At 48.8% G+C, this 27,580-nt stretch overlaps 1 protein-coding gene across 2 annotated transcripts in view; it reads right to left on the minus strand.

Moving 5' to 3' along the window:
* HCK (HCK proto-oncogene, Src family tyrosine kinase) overlaps positions 1-16,258 on the minus strand; it is a 29,847-nt gene extending 13,589 nt beyond the window's left edge. The window contains exons 1-8 of one of the 2 annotated variants that reach the window (XM_055090054.1): positions 16,141-16,258; positions 12,973-13,015; positions 12,508-12,607; positions 11,584-11,682; positions 8,137-8,240; positions 5,374-5,523; positions 4,753-4,905; positions 2,931-3,110 (exon numbers count right to left, since the gene is read on the minus strand). In XM_055090054.1, the coding sequence (XP_054946029.1) occupies positions 2,931-3,110; positions 4,753-4,905; positions 5,374-5,523; positions 8,137-8,240; positions 11,584-11,682; positions 12,508-12,607; positions 12,973-13,015; positions 16,141-16,257 (946 nt within the window). In that variant the 5' untranslated portion in view covers position 16,258. Of the gene's footprint in view, positions 1-2,930; positions 3,111-4,752; positions 4,906-5,373; positions 5,524-8,136; positions 8,241-11,583; positions 11,683-12,507; positions 12,611-12,972; positions 13,016-16,140 lie in introns of both variants that reach the window. The other variant, XM_028498870.1, reaches the window with a different exon arrangement.
* Positions 16,259-27,580: the final 11,322 nt, after the last annotated feature.

A 27,580-nucleotide genomic window follows, 5' to 3' on the forward strand; every position in this document is an offset into this window, starting at 1 on the left:
AGACCAGAAACACACACATCTTTCAGTCCGTGGCCACGGTTCTGCCATTTGTGAGCTGAGTGTCCTTGGGCAAGTTATTAGCCTCTCTGTCTCTCAGTTTTCTCCACCACAGTAGCGCCATGTCATAGGTTTTGGGGGAGGTTTAAACTGTTGCATGAATAACAGTTGATCATACATGCTAGCCACTAAGAACCTTGTGTGAATAAAAAATGAATGAAAGAACAAATGAATGAATAGGAATAATATTCATTATAATGAATTATAGTTATATGTATTATGATAAATTATATTATTCATTATAGTGAATGAATAACCCCACAAGGTAGAGGTTTTATATCACCACAATTTTATAGATGAGGAGACTGAGGTCCAGGGAGGTGAAGTAACTCACCCACAGTCACACAGCTTGTCAGTAGCAGAACTGGGGGTCAAACCCAGGCAGCAGGCTCTGGGACCCCACTCGTAGCCACTCTGCCCAGTCAAGGTGAGGCTGGTTTGGCTGATGCTGGGTGGGGAGGAGCAGAAACCAAGAAGCGGCAGGATAGGATTTGGGGCACTTGTGCTGCAAGTTTTATTAACTCGGCGAACCCGCCTATGGCCCCACCTCTGAGGGCTGTGACAGGGGCCCAGGCTCACCTTCCTGCCCCATAGCTCTGCCCCTGTGTGCAGGATGGCCCAGCGGGAGAAGAGAAGCCGAAGGCTGTGTACGGCTTTACCTTTTTGTCCGTTTCTTTTCCTCTGGGGGCTGAAAAGGGGCTTGCTGGGTGGGAGGAAATAAAGCCTAAATATTCACTGACCCAAAACACTGATTTTGAAGTGGTGTTCTAGCCACATTCAGGCTTCCCCAGTTCAGATACCTAGGGAGTGAGTAGAAGGTCACACAAATGCCTTCGATCGATGGCCCCAAAACTGTTTGCCCAGGGTACTGTGAGGTCACGCTTTACGCAATTTGGTGATTTCTTTGAACCAAGCAGTCTTGAGTCTAAACACCGTAGTAAAGGTCCACTCTGTGTGTGAAATCCGAAATCACGAGACTCCTACACGTTCATTCCTTTGGGAAAACTGGCCTCAGTTGATGCCAGTTTGAGTTACGCACTGTTTGGGGGCACTGCTCTTGCCTCCTGTGCAATGACCCGGCACAAAGCCACCCTCACGGCACAGAAATTTCAGGAAGCAGGCCACCAACATCAAAACTTCCAAATACCTCAGAGGAGCTATTTTAAGCAGGGTCCCAGAGAAGGCCCTCCTTTGGGGGCCCCTCCCGCAGCATAATCCCACCCATTTTCGTATGGAGAGAGGGAAGAGTCAGGTTTAGGGACAAGATATATTTTGATGGATATTTACAAGAATACAAGCAGGATGTTGTTTTCAGGGGTGCTCACTGCCTCCTACTTCCATTGGCCTAAGCCGGCAGCTCTGGGGGCTGAGAAGGCCCAAACTAGGCTTGAGCAAAGGGCAGGAGGGAGCTTGGAAGCCGCAGTGGGCTGAGTGAGCTGTTCAGGCCCCCACCCCCCAGGGCATTCCCCGTGGGGTCGGGGAGGTGGGCAGGGACACAGGGCTGGGAGGGCCCGCATCACCTTTGGTGGTCTCGCTGTCCCGCATCATGAAGGAGCCCAGCACGTTGCCAGGGGCCAGGAGTTGGCGCTCTGCATCCTTCCGGCTGATGCCCTTGAAGAACCACCTGGAGGGGAGGGGGGTGCAGTGTGTGAACCCGTGGCGGACAGTCCTGGCCGGCTCTCAGCGCTCTTGCCCGGCACCAGGATTCTGAGGGCCTGGCTTCCTGCGGGATCAATTTTACTCAGATTCTTTTGGGAAAAACAACCATTCTTTTAATATTTTAACATTAAAACAGACATTTTACCAAACTGGTGAATCCAGTTTGCTGAGGCTGAAACTTATGCAACTTGGGAAGCTTTCTTCAAGAAAAATAACGCAGCATTACAAATACAAAATGCTCGTGGTCATTCCAGCGCCACCCAATGTGAGGGGTAAGGTGATCAACAGAAAGACTGGGTGGAAAAATACAACAGTCTTAACCAACTGTGGTCAAAAATCTTACTTTTGCAACTTTCACAAGAACATTTGACGATCTTTTCAGGGTCTTGAAGGCCCATGTGAGTGAGGGCTGAGCTTTGTTACTGCCACAGTTCATCCTCCTCTGTGGATACAGAGTGAATATAAAGTCGGCATGCATTTCTAAGCTAAAATGTGAGATTTCAAATGATTTTATACTTGGGACCATATCCTTGGACCTTTTCTTCATACTTCCCGGACGTTTGGGATCTTGGGTGGAAAAATTCAAGCAGCAGCAACCAAATCCATTCCCTGAGGAGTAGTTCATGTGCTGTGATGGAAAAACCCCAGACCAGAGGTCAGCTGGCCTTGACCCTGCCACAAATCTGCTGTGTGACTTTGAGCACGTCGCTTTCCCTCTCTGGACTTCTGTTTCCTCTGCTATCAACTGGGGAGACAGACAGCTGACATTCGTCAAGTTCTTGTTACCCACCCAACAACTCTGTGGAATCATTGCCTTTATTATCCCCACTTTATAGATGAGGAAACTGAGGAACAGAGAAAGCAAGTAACTTGCCTGGCATCACGTAGCTAGGAAGTGGTGGGGGCAGAATTCAAAGCCAACAGTGAACCCCTAGAAGCCTCTTCTCCTATCACCCAGAGGGATTCTGGCCCCACCCGCTCTCCCAGGGGCCCATGTGCTCCCCTTCTCCTGGCATCCCCCTAACATGATTTCACCCCCTCAAACAGGAGGGTGGGGTGGGTGGATACGAAGATGGTCAGTGAGCTCGTGTCAGAAGAGCTCCTGGCCAGACTGGGGAAATCTTGAAGGCAAGAACCTTGACAGAGTCACCTTTGACTCTGCAATTGACCAGGAGGAGCCACAGCCTGCATCCCCAGCTCCCAGCATGTGGCACCTTTGGCCATGAACTCTGTGATGATGTAGATGGGCTCCTCCGTGACCACGGCATGCAGCTTCACCAGCTTGTCGTGCTGCAGAGTTTTCATCAGGTTGGCTTCTGCCAGGAACGCCTCCACAGACATGCTCCCGGGCTTCATCGTCTTCACGGCCACCTTGGTGTGCTTGTTGTAGGTGGCTGGAGTGGAACAGGGAGAAGGAAAGGTGGTCAGGACCCACTGCTCTTTCCCCACAGTTCTGGAAGACCCGGGTGCAGACCTGCCTCCTCCAGGACGCCTTCCCTGCCCATCTCAGCCCTTAGAGAGAGAAGGGGAGACATGGGCTTTGGTCTCCGACAGATGTGGGTTGGAGGGCCGGTTTACCACTTCCTAGCTGTGTGCCCTTGGGCAAGTCACTTAACCTCTCTGAACTGTGGTTTCTCATCTGCAAAGGCTCTTTCAGGGATTAAAAAATAAACTTAAAACATCACTCATATTATGTCACTCACTCACATACCTACCTTTGTTTTGTCAGACATTCATACACATACTATCTTTGCTTAAAATGGTTTATTTAATCTTAACACTGCTCTCAAAATAAATGCCAGTTTCATCATGGTCCATAAGGCCCTGCATGATCTGGCCTTGCCCACCTTGCCTCATCATCCACCAACACCCCCCTTACCTTTTGTGCGCCAATCAGCCTGCGTATCATTCAGTCCCCCAAGCAGCCAACTCCCCTTCCCACCACAGGGACTTCGCACATGCTGTTCCCTCACCTCACCCTACCCCTTCCCTGCTTCACCTTGTTGATCTTGTAAATCTCGTTGTTGCTTGTGTTTCCATGTTTGCCTTGGCTTCCAGGAAGCTCTAATCCAGAGTTGAGGTCTTCCTGGAGTAAGAGTCTAAGGCCTCATATAATATTTTTTGTTTTCCAACCTCATCATCCCAATCTGCTTTACCTTCCTCTCCATACTTTCTCTGCCACATTCTCTTATTCAGTGCCTGGTACATAGTAGGCTCTCAATAAATATAGTTAAAATACGTGGATTTTAAACTTATTTTCTTCTGGCTGAATTGTTTGCATGTCTGTAAGTTGCCTTCACTGCCATTTGGAACGTGGTGGAGTATAAACACAATGGGAGGCGCCAGGCACTGGGCCAGGCATCATGTCTAACCCACCGTTCTGCAAAGCAAGCTTTGCTATTCCTAGGTTATTAGAGGCAGGACAGCAGGGGTAGAATATGACTTTTTGGTGCCCCACAATGCCCTCGCATGGCGCTGGGCACACGGCAGGTGCTCAGAACAGCTTGTTCATCAGCTGCCAACACTGAACTCACCTGGAAATCTCCAAGTTATACTTTCCCTTTTTTTTTGCCACGCTGCATGGCGTGTGGGATCTTAGTTCCCCAGCCAGGGATCGAAACCCACACCCCCTGCATTGGAAGCACAGAGTTTTAACCACTGGACCACCAGGGAAGTCCTATATTCTTTCCCATTCTTAATTTTCATCATCCTAAGAGATGTTCTGGTTATCTCAACACCCAACTAGTAGACTGTCCCAGCTCCAGATGAGGGAGCAGATTCCTCATCTAGGATTCCTGCTTCCCAGAAGAAAGTGTTTGACCCCAACAGGCCGGGCCTCAAAGGCAAATCAGTGTTTGCATGGCAGGACAATTTGGTTTGCTATCAGAGAGGAACTGAAGAATTGCTCCTTTATGGTTATTATTCAAATCTCCCCTCTGCCCTGGGTGGCATTCCCGCTTTGCCTCAGGCTGTTCCTGAAAGCAAGGACCTCCCTCTTCCTTCCTTCCCCTCCCCACTCTGGCCCCGGGTCCTTACCCATCCAGACTTCCCCAAACTGCCCAGCTCCAAGTTTCTTCTCCAGCTTGAGGGACTCCCGGGGGATCTCCCAGGCATCTTTCTCCCAAGGCTTCTGGGGTTTGGAGGACATGCAGGGCACTGTTAGCTTCTGGCAGAGTCCGTCGCTCCCCTCTGGAACAGAGCCCCTGATCAGTTGAGGGCAGCCAGCTCCAGGCCAGCCACAGGCTTCCCCTCGGGGGCTGCCCCACCTGGTCCACTGTATCTGGCCCATGTTCCAAAGGGTCGCCCCTATCAGGGACATCCCCAAGAGAACAGAGCATGATGAGACGCCATCTCTGCCCTCCTGCTCAAAAAGCCTTCAGGAGAATCCAAAGCAACTATTTGTCTGGGGAGGAAACCTCAGCAGGCCTCAGAGGCTGCAGTGCACACTTGACTAGGATTCCTGGGAGACAGGCCCACCCACCTGGGCCCCCGGTTGGAAGGCAGCCCCAGTAGGACTTACTCTTTTTTTTTGTTTGTTTGGCTGTGTCCCACGGCATGTGGGATCTTAGTTTCCTGATCAGGGGTCAAACCTGCACCCCCTGCATTAAAAGCGTGGAGTCTTAACCACTGGATCGCCAGGGAACTCCCAGGACTCACTCTTGTAGTGGGCCACCAGCTCCTGCAGGCTGCTGAAGGTGCTCCGGGGGGAGATGTAGAAGCCCCCATTGTCCAGGGTCCGGATCTTATAATGTTTCACTGTGTCCCCGTGCTGGGCGTCGTGGTCTCGCACGGACAAAGAGTAGCTCCCTGCATGGGCCGGAGAGAAACCCCTCAGGAGTGGACTCTCAGAGGCCTGCCACCTTGTGTCAGCAACCTGACACTCTGTAAGGCCACTACTGGCACCTTCCTGGCACCTGCTCAGTGGAGTACAGGGTAGGGGTGGGCTGTGGAGTCAGGCTTCCTGGGTGCTTGTCAAGCTGCTCCATGTCCAGCTGTGAGACCTTGGACAAGGGACCATGTCACTTCTCTGTGCCTCAGTTTCCTCATCTGTAAAATGGGATTGGTCATACCTCCTCACCCCATCACATTGCCTGATGGGTAAAAGAAGTAATGCTTGTACTCAGGATGTAAACACTCATTAAATGTTGGCTGTCATCATCTTCATTATTATCTCTTTTTCTTCCTATCATCTATCTATCTATCTATCTATCGATCACAAAAGCCAAGATACCACACCAGTTTGGTAGAAACGCTATTTAGAAACAAACAAGCAAAAAGATAAAACGAACACAAAAATATCCAGTTCAATTATTACAGTATAAACATTGAAATGTAAGTGTAAACATTAAATGCTGTGGCAGGCTGAGTAACAGCCCCCAAGATGTCCGTGTCCTAATCCCCGACACCTGTGCATATATTACCTTACATGGTAAAAGGGGTTTTGCAGATGTGATTCAGTTAAGGATCTGGAAATAGGGAAATCATCCTGGATTATCCAGGTAGGTCCAGTGTAATCACAAGGGTCCTTATAAGAGGAAGTAAGAAGGTCAAAGTAGGATATAGGAAGATGGAAAGAGGAGGTTGGAGAGATGTGAGAAAGGGGCTATTGAGCCAAGGAATGCTGGTGACCTCTAGAAGCTGAAAAAGGCAAAGAAGCAGATTCTTTTGTGAAGCCTCCAGAAGGGACCAGTCCTGTGGACACTTTAACTTGAGCCCAGTGAGACTGATTTCAGACTTCTGACCCCCAGGACTGTAACATCATAAATTTATCTTGCTTTAAGCCACTAAGCTTGTGGTAATTTGTTACAACAGCAATAGGAACCTAATACACATGGCATCACATAGACCAGAAACACACACATCTTTCAGTCCGTGGCCACGGTTCTGCCATTTGTGAGCTGAGTGTCCTTGGGCAAGTTATTAGCCTCTCTGTCTCTCAGTTTTCTCCACCACAGTAGCGCCATGTCATAGGTTTTGGGGGAGGTTTAAACTGTTGCATGAATAACAGTTGATCATACATGCTAGCCACTAAGAACCTTGTGTGAATAAAAAATGAATGAAAGAACAAATGAATGAATAGGAATAATATTCATTATAATGAATTATAGTTATATGTATTATGATAAATTATATTATTCATTATAGTGAATGAATAACCCCACAAGGTAGAGGTTTTATATCACCACAATTTTATAGATGAGGAGACTGAGGTCCAGGGAGGTGAAGTAACTCACCCACAGTCACACAGCTTGTCAGTAGCAGAACTGGGGGTCAAACCCAGGCAGCAGGCTCTGGGACCCCACTCGTAGCCACTCTGCCCAGTCAAGGTGAGGCTGGTTTGGCTGATGCTGGGTGGGGAGGAGCAGAAACCAAGAAGCGGCAGGATAGGATTTGGGGCACTTGTGCTGCAAGTTTTATTAACTCGGCGAACCCGCCTATGGCCCCACCTCTGAGGGCTGTGACAGGGGCCCAGGCTCACCTTCCTGCCCCATAGCTCTGCCCCTGTGTGCAGGATGGCCCAGCGGGAGAAGAGAAGCCGAAGGCTGTGTACGGCTTTACCTTTTTGTCCGTTTCTTTTCCTCTGGGGGCTGAAAAGGGGCTTGCTGGGTGGGAGGAAATAAAGCCTAAATATTCACTGACCCAAAACACTGATTTTGAAGTGGTGTTCTAGCCACATTCAGGCTTCCCCAGTTCAGATACCTAGGGAGTGAGTAGAAGGTCACACAAATGCCTTCGATCGATGGCCCCAAAACTGTTTGCCCAGGGTACTGTGAGGTCACGCTTTACGCAATTTGGTGATTTCTTTGAACCAAGCAGTCTTGAGTCTAAACACCGTAGTAAAGGTCCACTCTGTGTGTGAAATCCGAAATCACGAGACTCCTACACGTTCATTCCTTTGGGAAAACTGGCCTCAGTTGATGCCAGTTTGAGTTACGCACTGTTTGGGGGCACTGCTCTTGCCTCCTGTGCAATGACCCGGCACAAAGCCACCCTCACGGCACAGAAATTTCAGGAAGCAGGCCACCAACATCAAAACTTCCAAATACCTCAGAGGAGCTATTTTAAGCAGGGTCCCAGAGAAGGCCCTCCTTTGGGGGCCCCTCCCGCAGCATAATCCCACCCATTTTCGTATGGAGAGAGGGAAGAGTCAGGTTTAGGGACAAGATATATTTTGATGGATATTTACAAGAATACAAGCAGGATGTTGTTTTCAGGGGTGCTCACTGCCTCCTACTTCCATTGGCCTAAGCCGGCAGCTCTGGGGGCTGAGAAGGCCCAAACTAGGCTTGAGCAAAGGGCAGGAGGGAGCTTGGAAGCCGCAGTGGGCTGAGTGAGCTGTTCAGGCCCCCACCCCCCAGGGCATTCCCCGTGGGGTCGGGGAGGTGGGCAGGGACACAGGGCTGGGAGGGCCCGCATCACCTTTGGTGGTCTCGCTGTCCCGCATCATGAAGGAGCCCAGCACGTTGCCAGGGGCCAGGAGTTGGCGCTCTGCATCCTTCCGGCTGATGCCCTTGAAGAACCACCTGGAGGGGAGGGGGGTGCAGTGTGTGAACCCGTGGCGGACAGTCCTGGCCGGCTCTCAGCGCTCTTGCCCGGCACCAGGATTCTGAGGGCCTGGCTTCCTGCGGGATCAATTTTACTCAGATTCTTTTGGGAAAAACAACCATTCTTTTAATATTTTAACATTAAAACAGACATTTTACCAAACTGGTGAATCCAGTTTGCTGAGGCTGAAACTTATGCAACTTGGGAAGCTTTCTTCAAGAAAAATAACGCAGCATTACAAATACAAAATGCTCGTGGTCATTCCAGCGCCACCCAATGTGAGGGGTAAGGTGATCAACAGAAAGACTGGGTGGAAAAATACAACAGTCTTAACCAACTGTGGTCAAAAATCTTACTTTTGCAACTTTCACAAGAACATTTGACGATCTTTTCAGGGTCTTGAAGGCCCATGTGAGTGAGGGCTGAGCTTTGTTACTGCCACAGTTCATCCTCCTCTGTGGATACAGAGTGAATATAAAGTCGGCATGCATTTCTAAGCTAAAATGTGAGATTTCAAATGATTTTATACTTGGGACCATATCCTTGGACCTTTTCTTCATACTTCCCGGACGTTTGGGATCTTGGGTGGAAAAATTCAAGCAGCAGCAACCAAATCCATTCCCTGAGGAGTAGTTCATGTGCTGTGATGGAAAAACCCCAGACCAGAGGTCAGCTGGCCTTGACCCTGCCACAAATCTGCTGTGTGACTTTGAGCACGTCGCTTTCCCTCTCTGGACTTCTGTTTCCTCTGCTATCAACTGGGGAGACAGACAGCTGACATTCGTCAAGTTCTTGTTACCCACCCAACAACTCTGTGGAATCATTGCCTTTATTATCCCCACTTTATAGATGAGGAAACTGAGGAACAGAGAAAGCAAGTAACTTGCCTGGCATCACGTAGCTAGGAAGTGGTGGGGGCAGAATTCAAAGCCAGGCGGTCTAACTCCAGAGCCCAAGGTCTTAGTCACCACTCTACACCTCCCACTTGCCTTCTTTGCTCTCACTTGGTCAAGTAATTCATGCCATGGTAAAATGTTCAAGCAATGTTAAAGGGTACAGAGTAAGAGGTATCTCCCTGGCAATTCCATCCCTAGGAAGTTATCCCACCGATCTTGCACAGGAAGAAGTGACATATACGCAAGGAGATTCACTGCAGCACAAGACTGGAAGCAGCTTAAGTGACCACTGGCAGGGGATAGTGGGGCATCTACGTGACAGACGCTGCAGCTGTGAAAAGGAGGATACTGTAGGTGCTGCATGGAAGAGCTGACCAAAAGGAGCAGAACGGTGTGTGTTCAATCTACCACTTGTGTAAAATGGAGGGAGATATGTGTATTCTCTTAATCAAGTATAAAGCATTTGGGAGGGCGTACAAGAAACTGGTTGCTTCTGGGGGGGAAGTAGCTGGGTGGGGATAGGGTGGGAGGAACACTTTTCACTCTTTATTCTAGGTCCTTCTGCACCATTTGCATTTTGAAACATTTGAAATTATTGCCTATCTCAAGGCAGAAGAGGAAATAAGATCTCATCCCACGCTGATTCCAGTGCCCCAGCTGCCCTCCCCAGAGGCAGCCTCTGTGAGCAGTTTCTTGATACAGACACAAGAACCCAGGAGTGTAAGACTCACATAGGCATTTAGGTCCGTGGTTCTCAAGGTGGGTCCCTGGACCAACAGCTTCCGGCTCACCTGAGAACTTGTTAGAAATGCAAATTATGAATCAGATAATAGGGGAGTGGGGGCCAGAAACCAGTGTTTCCACCTGCCCTCTAGGTGCTACTGATGTGCTCAAGTCCGTGAACCAGCCATTCAGGGTATCACCTAAATGATAACCCACCACAGATGCCCTCTGCACCCAGCCTTTTCCGCTTAGCAATTATGTTGCCTTTAAGGAGTAATACCAGGCATGCCTCTTCCAAGGCTGCTGCGAGGTGAGGCGTGGCGCAGGGGCCCTGTTAAGCGTTCAGCGCCCCGAGTGGGGAGAGCGGAGAGCGCACGGACGCCCCAGCAGAAAGCCTAGAAGGAGAGAGAAGCAGCTAAGACCCCCTGCAGCACGTAGGGGGTGTGCTGGGGGAGTTCCAGGACAGAAGGTCAACAGTGGGAGTGGGGGCTTCCTTATGGCCACAGAGGGGAGATTTCAAAGGGCAAAGAGGTTTCATGGGCACTAAGAAAGGGGTGACTTTAAGACGGGGAAAGCCCAAACATCTTAATTTTTAACAGACAAGTATCCCAAACCCTCAGAGGGAGGAGGCAAAGGAGATAAAAACCATGGGGACTGTCAGGTTTCAACTTTTTGACCGGCTGATTCTGAATTGGATCTATCGTCACCCTATAGCGTAGCCATCTTTTTACTTGTCAGTCTCACCGCCTACACTGTGAACATCTCCAGGGAGTAAGCCTGCCTGAGTCACCCAGTATCCCTGGAATAGGGCTGGGGGTACAGTAGGCGCTCAACAAGTGTCTGTGGGATGATTGGATGGACGGATGGATGGATGAAGTCTAACTGTCTACGCTTTCCGAGTCAAGTAGGACACAAGGAGCCTGCAGTCAAGAATGATGGGTTACGGGGATCTCCTTGAGAGTGGGGGATGTCTCATGGACTCTGCAGCCCCCGCCTGGCACAGGGCTTGGTGAGGCACGGGCACACGTGTGCTGATGAGTCACGTGAGGGGTGACCGGCCGAGTGTGGGCTGGCTTGCCTCTCAGAGGATGCTCCTCGGCACAGCCGTATACTTCATCCAACAAATATTCATTGAGCACCTACTGCGTGCCAGCCTGTGCCAAGGATGCAGCAGCAGACAGAAAAGGTCCCTGCCCTCACATACTCTCATTCTAGTGCGGGAGGCAGACAGTGAACCCGTGAACAACCAAGGAAATAAGATCATTTTTTGCCGGTGAGAAGTGTCTAGAAGGGAATAAAACAGGTTTCCATGAGAGAGAGAGAGAGAGTCTCAGAGGGGACCTGCTTGAGACCGGGAAGGCCTCTCTGAGACTGGAAAGATGAGAAGGAGCCAGCCAGGCAAAGAGCCCTAGGAAGAGTGTTCCAGGAAGGGGAGACAGTGAGTGCAAAGGCCCTGAGGCAGGAGCAAGGCTGGCTCTGTTCATGCTTCCTTCTGGAGAGAGAGATAGAGTCTCAGAGGGGACCTGCTTGAGACCGGGAAGGCCTCTCTGAGACTGGAAAGATGAGAAGGAGCCAGCCAGGCAAAGAGCCCTAGGAAGAGTGTTCCAGGAAGGGGAGACAGTGAGTGCAAAGGCCCTGAGGCAGGAGCAAGGCTGGCTCTGTTCATGCTTCCTTCTGGAGGGCAGGGAAATAGAATACTCACTCCTCGGTCTCCAGAGAGTTGACTCGGGCAACGTAGTTGCTTGGGATGTAGCCCTCTTTCTGGGTAGCCAGGGATCGTGCTCTCCACCACTCCCCAGACCTGAGGGACAGGAGGAAGCAAAGGGGTCGGAGGGCAGGAGGACCACTCTTGGCCCTCTTGGGCCCCCCAGCCTTGACCTGGAATACCCCCAACCCCATGAAGTTGGTAGGGTGAGGGGCAGGGCCACTACTGTCCCAGCCCCCAGCCTTCACCCTGTGATTAAGGTAAATATCTTTACAACAATCCCTACTGTGCCTATGAGGGTCCGCCCAGGGCTGGAATCAAGCCCTGTCCCTGCATTCAGAGTCCTAGGTCTTTGGCCTCACTCACTCCCTGGACTTGTGGCCTTGGCCTTATTAGCCATATGTAAGGTGGGGCCCTATGCCCATGGCAGACTCACAGTGGCTCGTTGGGGCTGAGAGCCAGAAGGAGTGGGCTCAGGAGTCTGACCAAGCATAACCACTCCCATCCTTGGGCCCCAGGACATACTAGACACTACATCCACTGATGGTGAAGATGGTAGGAGATTGGAGGTAGCAAGCTCAGAGATCCATGGATTTCTGAATGCAAAGTCACCTCAGCAGGGTCTGGTCCATAGGTAAGGCTGCAGCTTAATCGTAGGAGCCCAAGGAAGGCTTCCCTGAGAAAGCACTTTCTACTGTCCGTCCTTGCCTGGATGTGCCATTAGCAAGTATGCAAGCCCCTTTACTGTGGCTGTAAGCCAAGTTAACAGCAAACTCTTCTTCCTTTATTACGATCAGGTTCTCATCAGTCATTTACACCCTAGTGTAATATAGTTTATCAGGTCCTTTACTGAAGGACAAGAGAGCGTAACTGAGTATTGGAGATAGGTGTGTCTTAGAGGGGAGTGGAATGGAGACTCACTCTTCCAGGACCACCATCTGGTCCCCCTTCTGGAAACTGAGGTCTTCATGGTGAATGGCCTCGTAATCATACAAGGCAACCACAGTGATCTCCTCAGAACCTGCTGGGAAGAGAGACATGTAGGATGGTGAGGCTTTATCTGAGCACACCCACAGTCCTGGGTGTTTCCCACCCCAACACCGGGCACCCAGCCCTGGACCCCTTGATGTGTCTGTCTCGTGATATAAGTAAGCATCTTGCCATGCCGGGTGCGATTCTTGAGTTTAAAGCTAACGGAGTTTTGTTCATGTTATGAAACAACATTATAGAAAAACAATAGCCTGTACTAAGTATTTTGGGGGCAATTTATGGGATTTCCAAGAGTGGTTTTGACTGTTTGGGATTTTTGCCTCAAGCTCTGACTGAGAACCTAACCTAGTCCGCTACATAACACGACTCCACTATACGTGCTTGCCAGCTACTTACCCTCTGTGGATCCTGGTGGGTTGCCGTTGCTACTGTCAGGCCACTGTGGGGAAGAAATGGGAGAAGGGGATGAATCCAATAGTGTGTGTGTAGCCACGGAAAGTCAGTGTCAAAAAGGATATCCCAGCCCCGTGAGTCACGGCAGGAGGCCCAGAGAGGGCTGGGAAGTGCCCAAGGTAACACAGCACATTAGGGGCACAGCCAGCACAAGGATGCAGTTCTCCTGGGTCGTAATTTCTGCCTTCAGCCTTGGACGTACTGGGGTTTGGTGACATACAGTGAGGGGTTTGGTCCAGATCAGTGTTTTCCAAGCTATGTTTGAAGAAACCCTAGGCCTACCAACATGGCCCATGAATAAAGGCTGCACTATGTATGTGAAACAACCTAAGTGTCTGTCCAAAGGGGAATTGGTGCCTACACTGTGGTGCTCTAAGCAGCCCTTATAAGAGGGAGGCTGCTTCATTCCTGACACAGCGAGACCTCAAGATATATTGTTGAGTAAACAAAGCTAGTTCTTCAGAATGGTAAATATGATACATTGGTATAAAACACATACTCAAACATCCTAAACACTTTCTGCAGACACATACCATACACATGTGAGTATAAATTCATGGAAAAAGGTTTGCAAGGTTCCACACCAAACATACAACAGCTGATACCTCTGAGGTAGGGTGTGGTATTTCTAGGGAGGGGGGCATTGGTCAGCAGAGACTGTAGCTTTCGCTGAAATCTGTGATTTTTATTTTCAAGGAGAATGAACTTTTGTGTTACACACATAAGTAAACATTAATTTAAAGAAATAGGTTTGGGAAACACTAAGAAGTATATCCTTTTTTGGAGCGATTCACAAAGCCCATTACAAAGATTTATAAAGGCTCTGAGTCCTACAGGGAAGGAGTGTTTAGTCCAGTGTTCTGCAAACTGATTTGACCTGGGAACCCTTTCTCAGTTACTAACTTACTGCTGACCCAGTCCTCTGCATGAGGGGAACAATGAATGGCTGATAATAGTGTCCCTTAAATCTGATGCTCAGGGCTTCCCTGGTGGCGCAGTGGTTGAGAGTCCGCCTGCCGTTGCAGGGGACACGGGTTCGTGCCCCGGTCCGGGAGGATCCCACATGCCGCAGAGCGGCTGGGCCCGTGAGCCATGGCCGCTGCGCCTGCGCGTCCGGAGCCTGTGCTCCGCAACGGGAGAGGCCACAACAGTGAAGAGGCCCACATACCGCAAAAAAAAAAAAAAAAAATCTGATGCTCAGCGAGAAGAGCCAAAAACTGGTGGGAGAAAATCCTCTGCTTCCCACTGCTGACAAGCCAGAAGGCCTCAGAGAACCTGAGAACCTGGAGCCCTGGCCACAGAAAGGGCTCAGGGCCATGCAGGCCAGGTGAGAAGCAGACCTGGGAGTGACTTAGGGTTTAGGATGTCAGCTCAGGATCTCGTGTAACCTCAGGCTGTATTAATAGATGTCAAGCGTCAGAAGGAGGGAGGTGAATATTCCACTCCTCTCCCATTTCTATGTGTTTGGGGCAGAACTAAGGGGCAGGTATGTGATCCAGGAGTAAGGGTTATGGGGTAATATGCCTCCCTTCAATACAAGGAAGAACCTTCTAAGGGGCGCCAGGAAGCAGTGCATCCCTGCCTCTGCAGGCAGCGAGCAGAGGCTGTCCTTCCTGGACAGCCTCAGGTAAGGGGATGGACGAAAGGATCCTATAGGAGAGAGAACCCAGACGTGAGTTTAGGAAGACCCAGCTCTGCTGCTTCCCAGCGGTATGAGCTCAGGGAGCCATTTAACCTCTTTGAGCCTCAGCCAGCCTGGCTGTAAAGTAGCGTAACTCCAGCCTCAGTTTTTGGTGAGGATTAATGAACAGAAATACCTCACTCCAGTGGCCGGAACATAGTAGGTTTTCAGACAACAGTAATGATTATTACAACTGTTATTGCTGCTCTTAGTACTGTTGTCCCTTTACTAGTACGATTATTGTAATTACTACTATTACTACTGCTACGGCTCTTCTGACTACCACAACTACCATTACTAGTGGGGCTACTTCTATGGCAACTACGGCTCCCACGACCCCCACTATTGCCACGACGACTACTGTTCCTGTCACTGGCATTTGGCTCTGTTACTCTTGCTCCTACCCCTGGGACAGTGGAACCTGCAACTGCCCAAGTTTGAATCCTTACAACCAGGTGGTCTTCAGCAAGTTATTTAATCTCTCTGTGTCTCATCTGTAAAATGGGTATAATACAAATTGTGACCTACAAGAGCACTATTGTGAGGATTAAAGGTGTTAATAACAGTAATGCCCTTAAGGTAGGGCTTGGTTCATCGTAAGCTCTGTAGAAGTGTAAGAGACGTAAGCAAATATCCTCTGCTAGTATTACCACTTCTCTCATTTACTCTTTTTTAAAAAAAAAATTTATTTATTTATTTATTTAGGGCTGTGTTGGGTCTTCGTTTCTGTGCGTGGGCTTTCTCTAGTTGGGGCGAGCGGGGGCCGCTCTTCATCGCAGCGCGCGGGCCTCTCACTATCGCGGCCTCTCTCGTTGCGGAGCACAGGCTCCAGACGCGCAGGCTCAGCAGCTGTGGCTCACGGGCCCAGTTGCTCCGCGGCCTGTGGGATCTTCCCGGACCAGGGCTCGACCCCGTGTCCCCTGCATTGGCAGGCGGATTCTTAACCACTGCGCCACCAGGGAAGCCCTCATCTACTCTTTCTGCTTTTGTTCCTACTGCTATTGCTGTTATATTCCCACTAGTATTGTTGTTACTGTTATTGCTACCATTGTTATTACAGTCACTGCCATGACGCTGATACTGTCATCATTCCTGTCATTACTTCAACTGCTCTTGTCACTAACCTGCTCACTCATTACTCTCAGTACTGCTTATGGTACTTCCTAGGTGTGAGGCCGGCCGTGCCCCCTGGGACCTGGTCACCCAGGTTGATGGGCCAAGGCCTGGCCAGTGGGACAAGGAGCAGTGACATCCCTGCCCCGGGTGCTTGGTGCAGGTGTATGCTGGGGAGTCAGGGAGCTGCCGGCGACCGGTCAGCTCCATTTCACCCCAGACTCACCCTGCACCCCCTTGGGAAAACAGGAAGAGGTGAGGGCAGTTTGGGGCAGCCCCCGGGCTGCCGCTGGTCTCCCCTTTCTTCCCCCGCTCACCCGCTTGCCCGAGGACGTGGGATCCGCCACATACAAAGTGCTGTGTGCGCTGGTGTTGGGCTCCGTTTTTGAGACCTTGCCTCCATCCCGGAGGAACTTGGACTTCACGCACCCCATCCTGTGGTAGAGAGAAGGGAGATGAGCCCGGCTTGTTCAGAGCCCCACACGGGGGAGTCTTTGATGCTGGGCTCTAGACCCCGTGTTCCCAGGCTGGCACCCCAGTCACCTTCCCTGTCTCCCTTCCCCCTCTCTGCCCCCTCACCCCACGCTGGCCACGTGGAGCTCACTCTGCCCTTGTCATCTCTGGGCTTCCCCACACCACGTCTGGCCCGCACCCACACAGAGCTGACAAGCTGTCGTAGTCATGCTACCAAGGACCCCTGCGATGGGGAGCTTATTCAGAGAATAAATCGTGATGATCATTGAAATTCAACAGGTGGAGCCTCGAAGCAGCGGGGCGGGGGGAGCCGCCAGCTGTGGGGTCAGAAAGCCTGAGCTGACGCTTGACCCCTCCCTCCCCGACTAGCAGCTCACTTACCACACCCCCTGCTCACCAGTCTCAGTTCCTCATCAGCGAAGTGGGGATAATAATACGACCTACTCGCCGGACGTTGGGAGGACGAGAAAGCATGTGGGTGGGGAAATACTCAACAGAGTCAGGCTCAGAGCACATGGTGAAGTAAAACTATACTCTCATTATATAATGTGAACATTTTATACAAAATGATAAAGATCAGGTCACATAATGTGGCTCAAACAATCAAGGTCACCATATTCCTCATATCATTTTATAATTGCCTTCTAACAGCTTCCTTCCTTCTTCCCTGCCTCCCCCCCCCTTTTTCTTTTTTTCTTCCTTCCCTTCTTTCTCTCGTGGATTTATTTGGTCATTCAACCATTCATTTACTCAGCAAACATTTACTGAGCACTCTTCTAAACCATGATTAAGACAAGCAAGTTCATGCCCTTATGGAGCTCACTCTGGAGATGGATGGGAGACACAGACGATAAACAGGTAACAAATAAATAACAAGATAAATTCAGTTAGTGAAAAGTGTGAGGATGATAAAAGAGGATGTGATCAGGAACAACTATGCAGGGCCTCTTTACACAGGGCGGTTGGGGAAGGCCTCTCTCAGGAGGTGATATGGGACCTGGGACCTGACTGACACAAAGGAGCCAGTTATGTAACACTCTGAGGGAACAGAGGGAACAGCAAGTGCAAAGGAAAGTGCTTGAAGAGAATCAGGCACTGAAAGGAGGCACTGAAAGGAGGCCAGTGTGACTGGAGATCACAGGCAGGAGAGAGAGGATAGCATGTGACAAGGAGGCCCCATCTTGTGAGGAGTTTGGATTTGATACTAAGGATGATGGGAAACCATGGAAAGTTTCAGGCAGAAGGATGACAGGGTTCAGTGTGTACTTTAAATAATCCCACTGGCTGCTCGGTGGAGTATGGACTTTAGTGAGCAGGGCAGGGAGCCCTGTCCACTGCAAGAGTCCAGGCTTGAGATGATGGTGGCCTGGCCCGGGGTGGTGGCTATTGAGGGGGTAAGAAGTGGACAGATTCGGGGGACATTTTGGAGGTAGAGCTGACAGACTTTGCTGGTGGATTAATCAAATTTTTTTTAACATCTTTATTGGAGTATAATTGCTTTACAATGGTGTTAGTTTCTGCTTTATAACAAAGTGAATCAGTTATACATATGCATATGTCCCCATACCTCTTCCCTCTTGCGTCTCCCTCCCTCCCACCTTCCCTATCCCACCCCTCTAGGTGGTCACAAAGCACCGAGCTGATCTCCCTGTGCTATGCGGCTGCTTCCCACTAGCTATCTAATTTACATCTGGTAGTGTATATATGTCCATGCCACTCTCTCACTTTGTCCCAGCTTATCCTTCCCCCGCCCCATATCCTCAAGTCCATGCTCTAGTAGGTCTGTGTCTTTAAAGACCCTTAAAGAAAACAATTTTACCTGATCAGAGAGTCAAAACTTAATTGTTAAAGTGGCAGAAACTTTTTCTTTCTTTTCTCAAAATGTGCACATGTATTTGCTGAGAAGATAGGCTGTGAGCAGCCACATAAGGAAGTAATTGTTTTCCTCATCTCCACACAATCACTATTTTCTTCTAAAGCAGTTAGAACTCAGTTATACTTATCTTGTTAAAATAAACGTGTTTGTGGCTTAAGAAATAACCCCAAATTCCTAGGTTTACGAGAGTTTTTTTTTTTTTTTAAAGATTCTTTTTATTTACAAGGATGTTTTTTGTCTGTCCTGGGGGAACTGGGAACGGTTTACGACATCAAGACTTAAGCGGTTTTTGCTTCATTCGCCTTTTGCGAATAAAGTAAGGAACTAATCTAGACTCCTGGAGTGCTAGATCATTATTTTGAAAAATTATTGCAATTAATCAGTGCTTTATAATGTACTTGTATGCATCGAAAACAAAAACCAATACCTCTCTGACTTGTGATAAATATGGTTTACAGTTGTGGGAAATAAAACAGCATATTGTGTGGTTTTGTATGACATAAAATTATATTACATTTCATATATTTTGATTAACTTAAGGGTGTTCTGGGAAGAGCATGGCTGTGTGAGGTAGAGCACCTCCCTCCAACTCTCTGAGCACCTATTTGGTTATGTCTTACGTCATCAATTTACATATTCAGCATGGCCACAGGGTCCCGAAGGATGGGTCTCCCAAGGCATGGACATGCATGATCCATGGATGGTGGGGTTCTACCTCCCGGGGTGGCTGCAATCACAGATGAGTTGAGAAGTGTAAAGGTATCTGCCACACAATAAGCGCGACAGAAATGTTAACCATAACCATTTCCGTTCACTAGCAGATGTGGCACTGCCCTGGAGCATAAAGCAAGCCCTGTTTGCAAGTCCTTTGGCCTACAAGTGTAGAGATAGCACAATACTCTAGAAGTTAACTTTTTAAAAAAGGGAATTCCCATTAGTTCAATTTTTGCACAAATAAAGTTTTTTTTTTTTAAAGTGATGTACTGGCAGGAGTCAAATTTGCGTAAAATGTGATTTCCCCCTAAGCCAAGAGAACCATTCTACGGCCTGGTCTGGAGTGGCCTCAGAAATGCTTATTTTTATGACCACTAGACCTAGCAACGTAACGTGAGCCACGTATATAATTAAAAATTTTCTACAGCCATATTTTTTCAAGGTAAAAAGAAACAAGGGAATTAATTTTAAGATGTATTTATTTTTCCCAATATGTCAAAACTATTAACATGTAATCAATATAAAATTATCATTGAGATACTTTATATATATATTTTTTTCATGCGAATTAATTTTAAGATGTATTTATTTTTCCCAATATGTCAAAAGTATTAACATGTAATCAATATAAAATTATCACTGAGATACTTTATATATATATATATATATATATTTTCATGCTGAGTCTTTACATCCCAGGGTGTGGTTTTGTTTTGTTTTGTTTTGTTTTTTTTGCGGTACGCAGGCTTCTCACTGTTGTGGCCTCTCCCGTTGCGGAGCACAGGCTCCGGACGCGCAGGCTCAGCGGCCATGGCTCACGGGCCCAGCCGCTCCGCGGCATGTGGGATCTTCCCGGACCGGGGCACGAACCCGTGTCCCCTGCATCGGCAAGGGGACTCTCAACCACTGCGCCACCAGGGAAGCCCCCAGGGTGTGTTTTACACATACAGCACATCTCAGCTAGGACTAGCCGTGTTTCACGTGGTCAAGAGCTGTCTGTGTCTCAAGCTACTGTACTCAGCAGTGCAGATACAGAACGTTTCCATCTCTGCAGCACAGCAGAGGCTGGTCTTGTTCATGTCTGTGTCCCTCAGCGCTGAGCTCAGTGCCTCCCTGGCACACGGTAGGAGCATAATGCACGATTAGTGAGTAAATACATGCCCAGAGCCCACGCTTTATGTGGTCAGGCCAAAGTAAAAGCTTCAGGACCTGGTTCCTGCTCCAGTTGGGATGGGAAGACTGGACATACAGAACTACATTCCCAAGAAGCTGTTAGGGACTGGCAGGGACAGTCAGAGCCATGCAAAGACTGCTAAAATACTTATTGAGTGAGAAAAGCAAACTGCAAAACATATATAATATCAAGCTACTTTGTAAAATGAATATATATCCGGGTTCTGCCACTAACATGTGTATGTTAGTTTGTTCATAGGAAAAACAACCTGTTTATAATAATTGAGCAGCAGGATAATGAGTTGGGTTTTGAAGAATGGGAAGCATTTCAATAAAGATTTGGGGAAACTCAAGAATGTTCCAAAGAAGCACTGACTTTCAAAAAGGATTTGAGGGAGCTTATAATATTAAACCATATACAGAGCACTTCAAGACTCAAAAAGGGTTATGCTACACCATTTAGAAAGGAAAGATGATTGAACCAGAAGCCTAGGGTGCTACTGCCACTGCCATTGGGTACTAGATTTATCTCTGAGTTTCCTAGCAGCCAAGATAAAAGTGGGAATTTGTACATTGTTAACATAAAACCCCAGGAAGCATGGCAATTTACCGAGAGAAACAAATATCTTTTTGAGCACTAAATTCCAAAGAGAATTTATTATGTGGATCATCCTATAAAGCTCACTGAAGAACACAATGAACAGTGATTTGGCAGCAAAGTCTGCTATATGTTGACAAGTAGTTCCCAAATAGATGATGCTGATGTTTGGGTGGGTTTGGAAACCATGGGATGGGGGTGGGGAGAGGGCGAGGGAAGAGGTTTATATATCCCAGGGCTTCTCTGCAGAGTGGGGACTGCACGGTTGCTTGAACTGAGTTAGAAATGTGACAGAGTGCCTGGCTACTCAGAGTGTGGCCAGCATGAAGACCAGCAGCATCATCCTACCAGAGGTGTTAGAAATGCAATCTCGCGCCCCACCTCCCAAATCAGAATGTGCGTTTTAACAAGGCTCAGGGGTTTCACGTGATCATTCTAACTGAGAACCGGGCATAGTGAACATTTTTTGCTCTTACTTCCTCAACATCCATCCCTTTTCTGATAACAGTGCCTGGATATTCCTTGGGCACCCAGCTTCTCCCACTCAGTGGGGTTTCAGGGGGCTAACCCCACCCTTGCCTTCAGGGATTGACAACTTGATACAGGCCCAGCCCATTAGAGAATTCCATGTCCCCCGACAACCAATGGTGCTTGGTTCAGTTATAGGTATGTATGTGATCCTAGCCGAGGTAGAGTCTGTCCTGGGGTTTTGCTGGAAAAATTAGGGAAAAGGCACTCTCTTTCCATAAGCGTTGATGTGGATGTGAATGTAGATATAGGTATAGATGTGGATGTAGATGTAGATGTGGATGTAGATGTAGATGTAGATGTGGACGTGGATGTGAATGTAGGTGTAGATGTAGATGTGGATGTAGATGTAGATGTAGATGTGGATGTGGACGTGGATGTGAATGTAGGTGTAGATGTAGATGTGGATGTAGATGTAGATGTGGATGTGGATGTGGATGTGGATGTGGATGTAGGTATAGATGTAGATGTAGATGTAGGTATGAATGTGGAGGTAGATGTAGGTATAGATGTGGGTGTAGATGTAGATGTAGATGTGGATGTAGCTATAGATGCGGATGTGGATGTAGGTGTAGATGAGGATGTAGCTGTGGATGTGGATGTGGGTGTAGATATAGGTGTAGATGTGGATGTAGCTATAGATGTAGATGTAGATGTGGATGTGGATGCAGGTATAGATGTGGGTATAGATGTAGATAGGGATGTAGAAAACTGGAGCTCTTAGGAGCCATCCTGACATCATGAAGGGAGGGACTGCCTTTGAGTGAAGCCATCACAAAGGACAGCAGAGCTGAGCAATGGAGACAACGTGATTCCTGAAGACATGTTTGAACACCTGGATCCAGCTATGCCTAAAACTTTTCAACCTCAGAATTTTTCTAATTCATGAGCAAGTAAATTCTCAATTTTGCCTAAGCCAGTTTGAGTTGGATTTCTGCCACTTGAACCCAAAGAGTCCTCACTGATTCTTGCATATTCCTGGGCCACACTCTGGATTGAATGAACTAGAGTTTCTGGGGATGTCGGCCTGGAATCTGCATTTCTAACAATTCTTTAGGAGATTCTTATCACACTAAAATTTGAGACCAACCAATGTAGTGGAATGAAGGCCAAACTTGGGGTCTGAATACTTGGGTTTGGATCCTAGTTCTGCCACTGACTGGCTGTGTAACCTTGAGTAAGTCACTTCCCCTCTCTGAGCCTCATTTTCTTCCCTGTATAATAGAAGGCACTTGCTTCTCAAGCTTGTGGGACAAAGATGTGAAAGGCTTTTTAAAATTTCTGAAAACACATGTTTCTTGTCTAATCTGATTCGAAACCAGGCTCTGAGAGCAGAAGTGGCCTGTCTAGCCCCAGACTAACTTAGAACAGCTGATCCCTGGCAAAGACACTTCCTCAGGTCACTGCTGAACTCCTGGGACCTGAAACCGGCTCCTCGTCCCCTCAGCTTCTGCAGGTGCTGCATGGAAGGGAAGTGAGAAAGTTCAGCTTGCTTGGCCTGGCTGCTTCCCATGGTCACTGTGCTGGCTATGGAGGCCTCAGAGACGCCTCCTGAACTCTCAGAGCCAAGCCCAGGTCCTGCCTGTGCATCCTGTGGAGCGGGCAGGAGATGGTTTTCTAGGAGCTTTTAGGCTCAAGCAGAGGCTTGTGAGGGCTGGGGGTGAGGAGCCCTGGAGTTTGGTCCCACCTCTGGCACAGACTCACTGTGTGACCTCAGGCAAGTCCCAGCCTCTCTCTGGGCCTCAGTTTCCCCAAATATGAAGTGAGATGTTGGATGATAAGTTCTCTGAAGGGAACTGCTATAGTTCTTTCCTGTGTAGCATCTGCTCCTCCTTCTTCTGACGACAGCTCCCCAGTTTTCTTTGGGAACCGCCGCTCCCCCATTCTCAACCCATGGATTGCGGTAAAGCTGACTTCAACTTCTGGCTGTAGGGGTGGGTCTGTGACCAAGTCTGGCCAATCAGACTTGCAGTAATAGAAGCAGAGGTGGGCATGTGACTCAATCCTGGCCTGTGAGAATCATCCGTTTGGCTGGAAAAGAGGCTTACAGTTGCAAAGCAGAGCCAAGAAATGAAGAAATACAGATTCTCCAGCGCTGCCTGAAGTTGATGTGCTCGTGGACTTTCCAGTAACCTCCTTCTTCTGTTTGAGCCAGTTTGAGTTGAATTTCTGCTTCCTTAAACCTCAAAGGGTCCTGCCCAGTGCAAAGGAAATTCTTACAAGGGATTGCAATTCATACTCAAGTGTTAATGGCTTATGGGAAAGACTGCCTTGATAGGAAGTTTTTTTTGTTTTTGTTTTTGTTTGAGGTACGCGGGCCTCTCACTGTTGTGGCCTCTCCCGTTGCGGAGCACAGGCTCCGGACACGCAGGCTCACCGGCCATGGCTCACGGGCCCAGCTGCTCCGCGGCATGTGGGATATTCCCGGACCGGGGCACGAACCCTTGTCCCCTGCATCGGCAGGCGGACTCTCAACCACTGCGCCACCAGGGAAGCCCGAAAGGAAGTTTTGATAGAAGAAAGTAAAGAGAGTACTAGACCCATTGGAGTATGTGAGGGTGTGTGAAGTATGGACCCCATGAAGATGACAGCACTGAAGCCATGCCTAGAAAGGGCCGAGCGTGTATTAGGCCCTCCATATATAGTTGTGGAACGAATATATCGTGTTCAACCCTCTCTAGGCCTGACCATACTTGGCTGAAGTCAGCAGGACCAGAATTATGAACCCATCTGTCAGAAGGAGAAATGGAGGCCCACGGCAGAGAGCATCCCCAGGTGGTCAGTGGCAAGTAGAGCAAGAACTCAGCTCTCCTGTCTCTCATCCTCCACTGGGTCGGCCTCAGAAGCTGCAGTGGGGAAAGGGGAGGGGGGATGAGTAACACAAACAGGAAGCTTAGGAAGGCAGACCGCCAGAGGCCCAGGGCTCAAGACTGTCCAGTTAGAGGGAACTTCCCTTCTCGGAATAGCTCAGCCATGGGGGTGGGGAAGAAAGCCTTCCACTATGAGGGACCAAGTCCCTGAAGAGTTTTCAGGAGTGCAGAGCCCTACAGCTCCCTCTTCTCGAGTTCCCTGACTGTCTTCTGAATGAACCAGCCAAACCTCCAAGTGACTGTTATCCATAATGGACACTTAGGGGTCGCCCCTGTCTCCCCATCTCTTCCCTTTTCTGACCCTCAGCTTCTTTCTGATCAAGAGCTCAAAACTTTGACTTTGCAAACAGGAAAGGACTGGAGAGACCTTTGTTTTACAGATGGGAGCAGCAGCCCCAGAGAGGGCGGGTGTCATGCCCTGGTTTACACAAAAGCAAGTGACAGAGCAACACACTGAAGAGGAACTTGGGCCTTTGGTCATTTGCCTCACTTGGCCAGAGGGTTGGCTCTGAGATGCATGTGTTCCAACCACTTGTTCCAAACATGTAGTGAGTTTTTAGCAGGTTCAATGTTACCTCTGGGTCACCTGGTCAACTCCAGAGCTCAAGGGCACTTGCGAGCCTCCTTAGAATAATACTATCTTTAAGGTAGGCAGGGGGCAGGGAAGTATGGAAAACATAGGATGGAATTTGAAGCCAGAAAGAGCTGGGTTTGAATCCCCATTCTGCCTCTTACAGAAGTGAGCCTTTTAAAAATATAAGTCAAGTCATGTCGCTCCTTTGCTCAGAACCTCCTGGGGCTGCCATCTCACTTGGAGTAAAAGCCCAACTCCCCTCTATGGCTGGCAAGGCTCCATGACCTGGGGTCCCCTCAACCTCACAGTCCTGCCTCCTCCATCCCTGCCTTGATTTTTCCATTTCAGCCACACTAGCCTCTCGCTACTCTTCAACTCACCAACCATGTGTCCACCTCAGGACCATTGCACATGCTGCTTTCTGGAATGTTCGTCACCCAGAAAGCCTCTTTCTCTTCATGCAGATCTCACTTTCTCAGAGGGGTCTTTCCTCATCACCCTGGCTAAGATAGGAACTCCGCCCCCAACTCCCATCACTTTCTGGCCCCTTCCCAGCTCTTTTCTTCATGGCTTTAACCACCACCTAACTTGGCAGCCAAGAGGAGGGGCCTCTCAGATCTCCAACTACTGAGAGCAGAATTGACAAATGGCCCCAGCTGCTGTGCTTTGAAGACCATCACTGTTGCCATGGGCTGCTCCCAGCCAGGGACTGAGTGTGGCGGGATACTGAGGCAGGCCCGTGCCAGGGGGACCTCTGACAGGAGGCTTTGGCTAAGGGCTCTTTGACAGCCTTGCCAACCTTCCTTAGAACTGCCCTGCAGTCTAAGACACTTCCACCTTCCCTTCCTTGCTTGTTCTCTTCCTTCCTCCCTCCTTCTTTCATTTGGAGTCAGACGTGCCTGCTATCTGATGGCTCTCCTAGCCTCTCCTAGCTTTTCCCACAGGCATTCCCGCTAATCAATTTCTTGCACATTTAATCTCTCTGAGAGTCTGCTTCTCAAAGGACCTGAACTAACACACCTATTGTTACCTGTGGATGTATCATCTGTCCTCCCATAGAAAGTAAGATACATGAGGGTAATGATTGTTTGGTACATGGCTGTATACTAGTGTGCAAAACTAGGACACAGTAGGTGCTCAATAAATTCTTGACTAATTGAACAAAGTGCCCTTTAGCTGCCAGGGTGCCCTAGATTTCCCCATTTAAACAATAGTTACAAATGTGTGTTTAAACTGAGAAGGACTCTCCATGTTTTTTTATCTCTGCTTGGAGAGAAACAAAGTCTTGGAGAGGAACAAAGTCTTTCCTCGATTGAAGCTGAGTGGAGGTGGCCCCCTTCAGAAAGGACATGGTGGCCAGTTCACCCCAGGGACAACTTTTCACTTCAACCTCCCAACATGCTCCGAGATCAGCTGCCACCAAATCTGTCCTCAGCAAATGGAAACTTCAAAGCCAAAAAATCACATCCCCTGACCCTTTTACACTTTTTTTTTTTTTTATAGTTGACAGAGCCTATTCTTTTCTGTTTTGGTGGGTATGTGTTTTTGTTTTTAAAGTTACCTTTCATCACCTAGTAAAACAATACACCGTCCTTGTTAAAAATGAAAACAAGGACTTCCCTGGTGGTCCAGTGGTTAAGACTTCACACTTCCACTGCAGGGGACCCGGGTTTGATCCCTGGTCGGGGAACTGAGATCCTGCATGCCTTCACGGGGTGGCCAAAAAATTTAAAAAAAGAAAAATTGAAAACAATACAGCTAAATCTAAGGCACCCTTGGAGTAAGGCTTGTAAGGTACCCTTTACAGGCTCTCCACAGCCACCCCTCCCCCCTCCAGGTAGCCTCTGCACGTGCGTTTGCATACATGTACTATATCAAAGAAGATGCTGTCGGCGCTCTGCCCCATAGCTCAGCGCTTCACCATTTCCGAACACTCGCTGGACGTCCAACTGCTAGCGCCTGCATCTCTTTGCCTAAGAGATTTCTCTGTGGCCCTTGGTGCCTGCTCTGCCCTTGAGCTTGGCAAGTGGAAGTGCTAGAGAATCACCGTCCCTCAGGAGCAGCCCTCGACCAGTGGCTGACAGGAGCAGGAGGATAAATACCCCAGTTCCTTTGCTTCTCAAGCGCGGTCATCAGCTCCCAGCGGAAATGAGCTCCAGGTGCCCACAGCGAGACTGGCTTGATAACACACCTTGATTGGCTGCCTTCTCTCCTCTGCTTTGCTTCCCCACTCTCCTACCAGGGTTTTCTGGGATCTGCTCCCAAATAAACTTAATAGTAAATGCATTTGAAATCTTTTCTATGGTCTGCTTCTGGGACAACTCAACCTGAGCCATATATACCCATAGAAAATATGGAGTATCAATTTTTTTGCGTGTTAACATCAAAGGAATACTGTTCCGCATGCATCATGAGGCAGTATTCTTATTCCCATTTTTTAGATGAGGAAATCGAGACTCGGAGAATGAAGGAATTTGCCTGATGCATCACAACTTGTATGAGGCAATGTCAGCACTCACACTCAGGTCTCCTGTGCTCTGTCTACTGTGTTTCATTTCTCTGGCAGAGTTGAGGGAGGGTCTCCTATTCTCTTGGTTGCACCTAAGTCTCCTGGACCAAAGGATTTCATGGTGATGGTGTGAGCTCGGGCAGGTGTCACAGGGCAGGATTAGGAATGCAAGCCCCAGTGCAGTGCCATCCAGAGGGTGCAGCATGTGTGGCCACAGCCACTGCCAAGAACAGGGCACATTTTACATTCAAGCAAGGGTTTCTTCTGTATCATTACCCATGCATCTGAAAGTACACTAAAACTCCCAGTCCTGGGGTGGAGGAAACTGGAGAAATGGCATGGGGATCAAAGTGCTGTGAGGGTTTGCTTAGAAAGACAGAGGCTAAGAGAGATTGTACTACTAACTTTCTGTGTAACTTTGGGAAAGTTGCTTACCCTCTC

This window comes from Physeter macrocephalus, chromosome 14 (genome assembly GCF_002837175.3).
Source record: "Physeter macrocephalus isolate SW-GA chromosome 14, ASM283717v5, whole genome shotgun sequence".
NCBI classification, from domain to species: domain Eukaryota; kingdom Metazoa; phylum Chordata; class Mammalia; order Artiodactyla; family Physeteridae; genus Physeter; species Physeter macrocephalus.